Source organism: Triturus cristatus, chromosome 6 (genome assembly GCF_964204655.1).
Source record: "Triturus cristatus chromosome 6, aTriCri1.1, whole genome shotgun sequence".
NCBI lineage: Eukaryota > Metazoa > Chordata > Amphibia > Caudata > Salamandridae > Triturus > Triturus cristatus.
In genome coordinates this window covers 47,553,556-47,565,631 of record NC_140589.1, presented here as the reverse complement: position 1 = coordinate 47,565,631, position 12,076 = coordinate 47,553,556, and the positions used below count along the sequence as shown (strand labels likewise).

Sequence of the window (12,076 nt, the reverse complement as noted above, 5' to 3'; positions counted from 1 at the left end):
GGCGATAATGGGCTTGATAATATGCCGATGTGAATTCCCATAGAAGCCCATGTTCTGGTGTCAACATGGGCTTCTATGGGAATTCACATCGGCATATTATCAAGCCCATTATCGCCGCTTTAGCGGCAGTTTTCTGCCGATAAAGCGGCGATAATTTTAACTCCGGACCTTGATAATATGCCCAATAGTTTAATAGGCAGAAAGTAACAATTCAAGAGCATCTTGTTTCAGACACAAAGCAACAGTAGTTGAAATTGCGGCTGATTTAAGGAGGTTGTGAACATGTTTTTCAAAAACAGAGATATACTTTGCACATCTTCGAAAAATAAATTCGCCTCCGTTGCTTAGATCCGCTCTCTTCAAAAATGCTGCAGAGTGGTATAGAATGTGATAGGAATGTTATCCGCAAAACTGCACTGGTGGGTGCTCATTGTGGCTTTTCAATAGCCAAACAAACTAGCTCGCACTCCAGTCAGCTCAATGCGACGGCGCACAAAGAGCGCAGTGCATTATATTGTGCAAGGGGTATTTGTTGTCATCGCTTGAACAAAGGATGTATATATTCACTGCGTGCTGTGCCATCGGGGTGCGCATGGTTCTGTAGGAAGCAGGCCAAAGGCTATTGGTGCCGCCAGGGCATACACCGTCACCTTTGGACGAGTGAGGGTGGAGGAAGAGCGTGCCGGGGTCGCGTTGTTCCCTTCCACCACCCGTGTTTGTTGCGCAGTCTTGCAGCACTACAACCAACAGCAAGGTTCGTATTTCGAGCCTCAGCCAGTCGGACAAATACAGGAACAGACACGATTTTGTCACAGTTAAAACTGCTCACGTGTCACACCACAAATTTCTTTGGTTGGGAGCATTTACTACCTGTTATATTTGGGCTCAGAAGCGGGAGAAGCGCCTCAAGAAGAGCTATATCTATTTTATTATTATTACACTAAATATAAAGACAAGTCCCACAGCAAATATAGCACGCTAAAGCATGTATAAATAAATATCAAAAGATGGCGCATTTTGGACAAACAAGCGCGAACAATTGCTCTGGAACCTGGCAGAAAACCCCAGCAACAGCACCGGAAGACACCACCGCCTTTCTCCGAGGCACAGCAGAAATGCCTCGGAGAAAGGGAGCGTCCTTTTCGGATTCGGGGGCGTGTTTTGATGTTGTCTCCTCCCTGAGACTTTTCGCAAAAAACACGCCCCCCGATCCGAAAAGGACGGGGCATGATTGGAGTGACGGGACCTCTTCTCCAATGGCTGGCCAGCATTTACTAGGCCAGCCAATGGAGAACAGGGAAGAAGAGGGGCGGGTTCAAGCCCCTCTTCTCCCAAGTCATTATCTCTCGCGAGCGAGACTGCGCAAGCGCAGCCATCGCTAGCCGAGACCTAAAAAGCATTAAAATATTTTTTAAAAACTCTTCAAGTAAAGAATTTAGTTAAAAACGATCGGGAAAGTGACCAATTAAACGAAGCACCAGTTTCATCCATTCACAGAACTCATTTTAAGTACAACGGTTGACCTGTAGTGCGCATTACTTATGGAAGGACCCCCTGCAGACTTTTCCTTATTTTCAATACCTGCCATAAGTAAGAGGACACAACACAGCACACATGTAAACGTTCTAAAAATAAAAGTGCTGCTCTGCACTGCCTTAAGTGTTTTGTTTGCAGGTAAGATGTATCTCTTCCTAGGAATTTCATAACATTTACAAAACAATACTACGTGCAAATTAGTAATGGGTGTCCCGGTGTCGCCCGGGCGCAGGGCTAACTCTGACAGGGAGTGACAGTTGTTTGGGAGCCCTCCCATCAACGGGAGCATGTGTGCCCTGAATCGGGTCAGAATAAACCTTTGTTGGTCGTTGCATTTCAGGGTCAGATAGAGTTTCAAGCCCCCCTGTGCGGCTAGGCTGATTACGGACAATTGTGCATGCTCGCCCACCCTTCTCTTTCCCATGCAATGGTTCTGGGCGCGTTGTTTCAGCCGATCCTTGTCTCGTGTTTTACAGGTTTCAGGATTCGTAAAAGGTTTTGGTAGCCGATCCCCTCGCATGTAGATTTGACATATCCCAGCCAAGGAATTTGCAACACGTGGTCTAATTCCATTGCATCACTCATTAATTTGTTCAGTCCCATTTCTTCTCGGGGCCCGATCATGTGCCAGAGCAATATAGGGGCCGTCTTCAGTCTATCAGAGATATACGGGTTCCTAGTTCAGCGTGAGCTGTGGACTTCGAGCAACTACATTGTCTCCTGATTTGCTTACATTGAATGTTGTAGAATTGACAAGTGCAGTGAGTGAGGAAAGAGGCATTCATGGGTAAGAGACGAGTTCAAGCTCGTACGTGGTGTGAGATAAAGACATTTATTTTCCCATCTGGCTTGTTACCTGACCAGCGGTTCGTTGAAGGGGCAGAGCGCCACCTTCGGAACACGCGGCGTGGCGGCCCAGCTCACGTGATCCTCACCCATCTCTGTTCTTATCCTTCTCCCACTGTCTAGGTTACTCACGTGGGCACCCCAGAGCCTGCGTCTCACTCTGTGTTCCAGGCCCTCCCATAACCCTGTGAGCAGATCTTGATTGAGGCCCCTGTAGGACTGAGCATGCGCAGAGGCCGTAGCGGACATCTTGTTGACAGATTAGTGTTTGGACTGGAAGGAGGATCATCTGCTATTTAACCGATTTGTCTAGAATAGAGGACCGGAAAATGGATCTGAAATGTAGGTTTGATAAGTTCCCTGCCCCTATTATTGCGGAATCTTATAAGAACTTGCCACACAACAAAGTATTCTTTGTGTTTGTAAATGACACTTTGGCCACCCATATTACCCTGCAGGGGATTCGATTTTCAGTATTGTGAGAGAGAAGTTTGAAATATTTGAAGGGTGTAACCAGTGCTTGCGATCATTAAGATAGGTGTATTTATTTACTATTTGGTGTTTCAAAATAATTTATTTTTTAGATGTAAATAATTTAAATACTGTAGTATAATTTTTAATGAACTGGGTAGATGATAATATTGATTTGTAAATGAAATGTCTGTTGAGAAATAGTTGAAGTAATGTAAAGTCCTGTAACTGTACAACAGACTAAACTTGTATACGTGCTTAGCTCCTATTTTTCGGACCAGATGTTTTAGTTACAGATGTGCATTGCTTGCCTGCTTATATTGCAGTAAACGTTGCCCAACACAGGATAATCTGGACTTCTTTGTCTTCCCTTAGCTAAATTTTCTGATCTTCATCAGAGTGCTGTGCATCATCGTCTCCAAGCTGCAAGCGAACCTCATGTGCAAGACGGACACAAAATGTAGGTGAGTGAGAGGCGGTTTGATGTGACCGTGCACCCACTGTTACCATGAGATGCAGATTGTGAGAGCCGCTTCCATGCCTGAAGAATACGAGAACCACTGTTGGCCCTCAGTTGGAGCAGCAGTACCCTTCCTCAGCTTCTCTCAGCCAGGGTTCCTTCTGAGGGTGCGAGCCACACCTGGTGCCACGCAGAGCGAGGCTTGGAACAGGCACTTCTTTCACCAGGAGCACCGCAGGTGCCAAAGCCTCTGGTGGTACTTATCAGCCCACATACCCGCTGAGATCTCAGAGGGTTCGCATGGGAGGGCACTCCTTCTGTGTCTAGGGTCCGAAACTGTGGAACTCCCTTCCAGAGTCCCTGAGAAATTGTACTTTTTTACTTGATTTCGGTGAAGGCCGAAAGACCTGGCTGTTTTAAGCTGTTAATCTGTCATCTCCTCCTTTGCTCAGTGCCGGGAATCACTTTTTGGGTAGCTGCGTGCTTTACAATATTATATATAAAAATAATTATCATTTTGTAAATGGAGATTAAACGAAAGTGCACACATGAGAGTTAGCTCTGCATGTCCAGCTAGGGAAGAGGACCTACTGGCACATCTCACCATGTTCAATTCTTTGCCAGTAACAAAAACAACAGATCCTTCGCCCATCCCTGTGCGAGAGAAGGAGCACGTGTGTGCAGGTGTACGTGAGTCACAGGTGTGCATGGCCTATGTCTGGTGCATGTGGCCGTAGCCTCGCTGACTTCAATTTTCAATGTGTTCCAATCCAGTGGTACCTAGGCCAGGCGGTATATTACATGGGGGCTAAATGGTTGGTGATGTGGAGGTTTTTTAATAATAAACACTGTAGGGCCACCTTGAGGAGATGTGGTGAGTCTTCGGGGGAAGTGGTTGAACGTTTTTGGGCCACCGAAAAGTACTAGCTTGGAAAAACCCTGCCAACTTCAAGTCATGCCTCAGCCAGACAGTTCTCAAGCTCTCACCCAGAGAACCAGCTCGGCAACTAATGTAGTTGTGCTGCTAAACAGTAATGGTGGAAATTGGGTCCCCCGGCACACCCTGGTCAATTGGAAGTCGAAGCTGAACTAACACGACCCTACAGCGTCCTGTATTCCAAATGAGATCCCCGAGAGAATAATGAAGACACCAAAACATCTTCAATGCGAGAGACAGCGGGAAGATAATAACATAATACAGGGGGCATGGGAGCATTACCATCTGAGAGTTCCAAAAACTCACCTGCACCCTAAGGGCTTTAACCGCTTTAGTCAGGTTACATTCAAGGATATTCCTGTCGGTGTGCTAAAGCTGGATTCCCAAGTAGCAGAAGGAGACACCTTACCAGCAGACAAGGCCACACCTTAAGTCTGAGTCCACCTATGGAACAGAGGAGGGGGTTAATGGGAAGAGGCAAGATTTTAGCCAGGTGACGCGGAGGACTGATTGTGTCTTGAACTCAGAAGTATGCCTATACTGGAATAGTTGCTATTGAGATTTCACAAATATATTAAGACATTATCACTATAGAGGGAGATGGCAAGGGTTGTGTCTCAGGGTACTCCAGGTCTTTCCCTCCACACTCATAGGGGTTTTATGGCCAGTGTGAATAAGACGAGGAAAGGGACAGTTCTTTTGAGTCCCCCAGTACATTGGAAAAGAGACAGAGATAAGTAACTCAAGTTAGATTCTGGTTAAGTGGGTGGTATAAAGACGTTTTGTGAGTTTATTGGCTCGGGATACATGTCTGAAAGCAGTTAGCACCCAGAACTGGTAGCCCCATCTTAGGGTGTCGAAGGTTTTTTCCAGGCCCGGTGTGGCGCCAGCCACTCTAGGCCATTGTTGAAGGGCAGCCTCCATAACCATGTAATAACATCTTACATTCTAGGAAGTATTTCATCCCGGGATAAAGCCATTCTGATCCCAATGCATACGGTGGGGGAGCATCTGCTGGATGCAGTCTACAAGAATCTTTCTAAGATTTTACAGTCAGAATTCAGTATGGATCAGGGTAGGGAGTGTCTGGTGGGGGATGAAAGAGGCATGAGGTGGAATCAAGACTACACAGCCTTGGTATTCGATACCTAGACCTCTGATCTGCTCTGGCAGATTTCTGACCAAAACTGTGGGTACCCGCACTTATTCTTTCACAGATTAGGCACCGCATCGAACCCATAACTGATCCTATGGAAAGTTCACTTCTGGGTTTAAAAATACACTTTTATCCTTTATTTTAAGACAAAAATGTGTCAAGACATTTGTCCATGTGTCTTACGGCCCACGCTTCTGCCCACGTGGCGGTAAATGGATTATCGTGAGAGGTGGAAGGCGAGATCCAGCAATTACTGGATGACCTGTCACCACCGCAGAGGAGCAGAAATGATGAATCACAGCAGGATATTGTATTAATAAAATATGAGAAATCAAAGGGAAGAACAAATCGACCCAGCACCATTTCTGCACACGGACTGCGACACTGGTGTTTCCAACTTTTTTTAAATAAGTGCATGGTCTGTGCATCTAATGGTCTTATGCAAAGTTTTACCAGCAAACTCATTGTTCTGCACAATCTAAAGGCACAGTTGTTATGTTATATATTATGTTATGTTATGTTAAAAAGACCTATAAAGAGCATGGCTTCCCCAGCAACGGAGTTTCCACCCCACAACATTATTTCAGGGTACCACATGGCGCAAATTAAACAGAGAGGAAAGCACTGGGAAAATTCAAATGTGTATATATATCTGTATTTAATTAGGAGGGTGTTTCCACCTGGCATTCCAGCACACCCTGACATGGAAGCATAGTGGTCCAGAAGGGGCTCATTGTGCAACAATCATGGGGTAAAAAGGTTACCGCCCCTCCCCCAGCTACACGCACGGTTGCCTGGGCTGCTGCTTTGGGGGGACTGACTCACTGACGGTTCTCAGCTGTCACGGCTCCTCTGCTGTGAGGAGGTTGTTTTTGAGGGCTCGGTTGAAGGTCTTGAGAGGAGGAGGGCTTCGCCACAGGAAGTAGCACCGGGACCGCTAAGGGCCGGAATCTGGGGCTGGTCGACCAGGACGGGGCCCAGGTGCAGAGCCTGATGGGTAGCTTGCCAGGCCACGCACTGATCACTAGGCCCGAGGGATGACGTTGTAGAGATGGCTGACCGGTGAGAGCCAACTGTTGTGTTTGTGGAGTGGGATGAGTGAGGAGATAGAAGTAGTGCAGCTGGAGGAGGAAGTGGTGTGGGAGGGAAATACCACTGTGTGCAGTTCTTGAGGGGGTGGAGGGGCAGATGGTTGGCCTGCCTCTTGCAATAGACATGGAGCGAGACATTCTGAGGTCTGTCTTTGGAAAATGCATGTGCAATGCGCCAACACACACTGAATATGAGGAGTGTCCAACTTACACCGGAATGTTCCTACTGGCGCCTCGACCTGGCTCTGGTGGGTACCAAAAGGAATGCTTAGCTCACTGCATCAGTGGCAGCAAGCTGCTGGCAATTGTCTTTTTTAGCATCCCTGTAATATAGGAGTTACATATTTCTCAGTAGTGACCAATGCTATAAGTCCAATATGCCTATCAGTGCAGCCCTTGGTTACCAAACACATCCTTGGAAGAGAACTACCCTCTTTTACATCGTGTTGAATCCTACAAAGTTTTGGCCGTAGGGACTGACCAGGTGCCCTTAAAAACACCATGCCAAAGCATGTTTGCTGCGGACCCTTCTGCGCATGTACCACACACCGCACAGCAGCTGTCCCACCCCTGGCCACACTGGTCATGACTACTGTAGTGCAGTAACAGAGACTGATGTACTGTTGTCTGGGTATGGCTTGTATAGAGTGCCTTCAGCGGTAGAGTACACATATTATAAGTGTCTTCTTGGGTCAGCACAGGAGGCCTCATTTACAAACTTTTGCCGCATGACAGCCCCGCAGGCCTTCCCGCTGTGCTGCAGTGCGTCAAAAGAAAAGGGCAGGAATGCGCCATATCTACAAGATACAGCGCATTCCTGTCCTACTCCCCGGCACCAGCGCACAGCAGCCATGCGCCAATGCAGACACTCTCGCGTCATGTTGCAAGGATGCCTGCGTTGCGGGGATGATTGTTATTGTGCAGGAAGGGACACCTTACTCCACAAAAAACAATCATTAATAGCATGTTTCTCTTTCTATGTGTGCTGCAGAATGCAGCACGCATAGAAAGATAGAAAGAGGAAAAAACGAGGATAAAAATTAAAATATTTCTTCTCATTGCACCACTCCTACCCCTCTTCTGGGAAAGCATAGGATTCTGACGCTGTCCCAGGTTTGCGATTCCTCGGTAATCTGGGAACGCTTCAGATTCCATGGGTGTTGCGTGGGAACACCCCCAGCAACGCCCAGGGAACGCCCCTTCCATGCATTGTTCCGCATGCAAGGGCACATATTTACAAGGCCATGAAAAGAGCACTCCTTCCTGGTCCACGCCTCCTTTTCCTGCGCCCAGCCAGAGCCTTGGTGGATGGAAGTGAGAGAGATGGATTGATGTTGATGCAGTAAGTGGTCATGTATCTTTATGATTGTCATGATCTCCCCCTAAAACTGGCAGAGCTGTCAGTCTCTCAAAGGTCTTCCTGGACAAGAGCGACGCTAGCGGGCATCTGCAAATCTGTGCACATCACCCAAACGTTTCTTCCTTTGCTGTAATAGTACAAGTGCATTTATTTGATTTGATTTAGCAGATCTGTTTACCTCTGACCAGTTCAGAGGCACTGGGGTGCTTCACAAAAGCAGCATGCAGTCAGAAAAAGAACAAAATAGATTAAAAAAAAAACACTCCGGCAAAGAGAAAGAACAACAAGTACATGATAAGAAAAACAATCAGACCCAACCCATAAATCAGCCAGGGTAATAAGCAAAGTTGTTTTCTTATTCTTTTACTGAATGCATCAGGCCTTTTCTTTAGGCCAGCAGCTACAGAGAGCACACAGCTCTGGAAAGGGATGAATGTGCACATCCATAGTGACCCTGGTCCTGTGTCTGTGATGGAAAGAAGCCTCAGTGAGTCTCCTGATGGCCCTAGGACAGGAGGCCAGGCTCAGGCCACGAGAACAGGCTTAAGGCAAGTCCAGCTACAGTACAATAAAGATGCAGTAAAGAGCTCAATGTCCAGCCAGAGCTGTGGTCATAAAACACCCAGGTCCAGCTCCTCGCTCACCTGGACCAGTCAAGGCCCTTTCAGCTGGAGCACAGACCCAGCTCTGTGTCCCCGCCGCTGACCTCTCACTCTCTCTCTGTACTCTCTCACCCTTTCACTCTTGCTCTTTTTAAGCTGTGCCTCTCTCTGTGCCCCTTTTTGCTGTTTTCTTTGCTTTCACTCTTCCTCTTTCCAGTTTTTGCCTCTCTTTGTCTCTTAAGGCCTCTTTTCTCCCATTCACTCATGTTTCCACTGCGCTCACTCTTGCACTTCTCAGCTTCAGCCTCTCTCTGTATCTTTTAGCCTCTCTTTTGCCTTTTCACTCGTGCTTTTTTCTCTCAGTTTTTACTCCTTTCACCCTTTTTTGCCTCTTTTGCCTTTTTGCTTTTCCTCACCCCTTTATGCTGCATCCACCACCTTTCACCCGCTCCTCCTCCCGCCGCTCCTTACCTGTTCTCCTGCGTGTCTTCCTGCCTCTTCTTCCCACATCCCAAGCCCCGCCCATATCCTCCGCGCTCCATCCACCCCACAGGATTTACTTAATTGCGGCTGCAGCGTGTCCCTATTGAGCAGCTGCCCAGCCCCAGCTCCACACTTACCTTGACTAGTCCTCCCATACACAGCTCGCATTCACGCTGCTGAACTCTTTCTCTCGATCTGTACTCTGTCTGTCTGTCTCTCTCTCTCTCTCTCTCTCTCTCTCTCTCTCTCTCTCACCCTTTCACTCTATCTCTTTTTTCAACTGTTCCTCTCTCTGCCCCTCTTTGCCGTTCTACTCATATTTTCTTTGCTCATTCCAGCTTATGCCTCTCTTTGTCTCTCTGTGCCACTTTTTTCCCAAGCACTTCCGCATGCGGGGTGCGGGAGCCTGCGAGTGAAATGTGAATAGGAAAGCGCTGTACCACAGTGGGATGAGTGCTGTGTGCATCGTCAAAGGAAAAGTATTTTTCAGATGTGTCAGTGCTTAATTTGTCAAATAATGAGTACCCGTGCCCAAAGCTCTGCTCGAAGCCCTATTAAATAAATGTCGGCGGGCCGAATACCAGGGCTCTCTAGAATTGAAACCACCCCAGGCCTCTTTAATCCAGTACCTGACACCCTTGGCTCGTTTATTCCTCTTGCTGGTTCTTTGTGACGGTACTTAAGTCTTTCTCTTCCTCCTTCACTCCCCTTTGTGTGTTTAGGTCGAGCATTCGAGACCTCTTGTATATACTTTAGTATATACTTATATGTGTATGTACTATGTGGGCTCTGGAGATCAGCCCTAGGACTTGTCTGCTTCTGCTTAAGGACTTTTTTTTCTGTTCAACTGCCTCTATTTGTCTTGATAGAAAACGACCAGCAGAGGTCAGTAAAATACCAGAATCACTTTAGCATGCTCTAGATTCCAGTCCATGGAAATTGTCTTCCACGAGCACCCGTAGACAAAAAATGTTTTTTCAAATCTTGGATTTTGATTGATATGCCCACCGAAGGCCCTGATTTTATATTAAAAACAGAGCTTTGGACTATACCATTTCCAGCTGAAAGGCAATATTTCTCTGCATGTGTTCCCATACCAGGCGTGTCACGCATTTTGGTGCTTACTCTCCCTCCATTTTAAAGAACAGTAGATGTTCAGCACCCAGGCTAATGTGCTGCATAGCTAAATACATATAGTTTCCCAAAGGCAAGACCGATTGCATTGCAAATGCTTGTTTTCCCATTCACTTGTATTTTCATTACCCTCACTCTTGCGCTTCTAAGCTTTCACATCTGTCTGTCTCCAAGGGCCTCTCTTTTGACTTTTCACTCGTGCAGCTTTTTTACTTCTTTCACCCCTTTTTGCATATTTTGCCTTTTTGATTTCCTCATCCCTTTTTACTGCTCCCACCTCCTTTTACCCGCTATCTCCTCCCACATCCCCCCTCTCCTTACCTGTTCTCCTGCACATCTTCACGACTTTTCTACCCACCTCGCAAGACCAAATATCGCAGGAACTCCAAATGTCACTGCAAACAACTAGACAGGAGATGGAGAACGAGGAAAAACACCAACAATAGGACCACATACAAAACGGCACTCAACCACTATCACCACCAACTATGGGAAACAAGGAAAAAAACCCTTGCAGCAAAAATGGAAACCAACCCCAACAAGAGCGAGGAACTCTTCACGATTGTGAAGGAATTCTCCAAACCCTTATCCGCAGCAAACAATACCACCCCTTTGCAAGATTTCTGCTACAAACCTCACTGATTTCTTCCACAACAAGATAGCCAAGCTCTACGGAAATATCAAACTTCAACCCATGCCGCCCAACTTCATTAACCACCCCACCACACCACTGGCATGACAGACCCCCAGCTGGCCGAAACGAGCCAACTCACCCACCAAGACACATCCGCCATCATTAAGAGAGTTCTCTCAGGGGCTTCCACCGACCCCTGCCTTCACCACATCTTCTACCTCGGTGGACCCAAGATCAGCCTTGAACTTACGAACATCATCAACACCTCAATGTCCGGCACCGCAGTCTCAGAAAACTGGAAACACGCAGAGGTCAACACCCTCCTAAAGAAACCATAGGCCGACCCCAGCAACCTCAAAAACAACCCCTCTCACTACTCCCTTTCCCAGCCAAAGTCATGGAGAAAGCAATTAACCAGCAACTCGCCAAGCACCTGGAACACCACCTACTCCTGGACAGCTAACAAACCAATTTTTGCAGCAATCACAGCACCGAAGCGGCTGTCATCGCAGCCGTAGACAACATCTGCGCCTTATACGACCTAGGCGAGGTAGCTGCACTTATCATCCTCTACCTCTCAGCAGCATTCGATGCTCAGAACCCGACTCCATCCCACCGAAATCCTGGATCACAGTGGCGGTTTCTGACATATGGAATTGGTGAAGAGCAGGAAAATCTATTTAACAAATTGAGAATAGCAGGGCCCATTAATACTCATGTTGCACACTAGTAAAGAGGGGACATGGACCATCTGCCAACTGATATGCACATCTAAATATCTCTTGAGCCATGGCTGAACGTGGCTAATGTTTACTACCCTTCTTTAGCAAAGCCTTAGAAGCAAGGTTCTTCTATTAATGTTTCCTCTTGTTTATCGGCCCCTCATTTATTGCTTATTTTGGCCAATATATTTGCAGTTTTACATAGAGCGAACTCGACCTGAGGGTATCGGAGCACTTTACATGGGCACCAGTTATGTTACACAAGGACACATTAATTTTTTGGTGCAACGGGAGATTAAGTGATTTGCCCAGAATCACAGGATGTTGCGTCGATGCCGGAACTTGAGCCTGGTTCCTCAACTCCAAAATCCGCAGCTCTGGCCATTACACCATATCTTTTTGGGCCAGTCTCTGGACAGGATGCCTGGCATAAAAGCATCTTAAAAAACAGAAAACCAATACATATAGCAAGATCATGAAAATCTGTGCAAATCTAAACAGTGTTTTTAGAAACAGACTTTACATATTTATAACAGCTCTTTAACAAACGCACCCACCCCCTCTGAGTTTATATTTTTCCATTGGTCATAACGAGTATAACTTGCCTCAGTGGCTTGCCTGGCGTTCTCAGATGCCCAGCGGAC

At 46.9% G+C, this 12,076-nt stretch overlaps 1 protein-coding gene across 1 annotated transcript in view; it reads left to right on the top strand.

The window, feature by feature from the left end:
* The window catches only part of GLP1R (glucagon like peptide 1 receptor), a 1,134,570-nt gene that overhangs the window by 947,176 nt on the left and 175,318 nt on the right, over positions 1-12,076 (top strand). Inside the window, exon 10 of the mRNA XM_085609494.1 lies at positions 3,229-3,317. Within this exon, the coding sequence (XP_085465620.1) occupies positions 3,229-3,317 (89 nt within the window). The remainder of the gene's footprint in view (positions 1-3,228; positions 3,318-12,076) is intronic.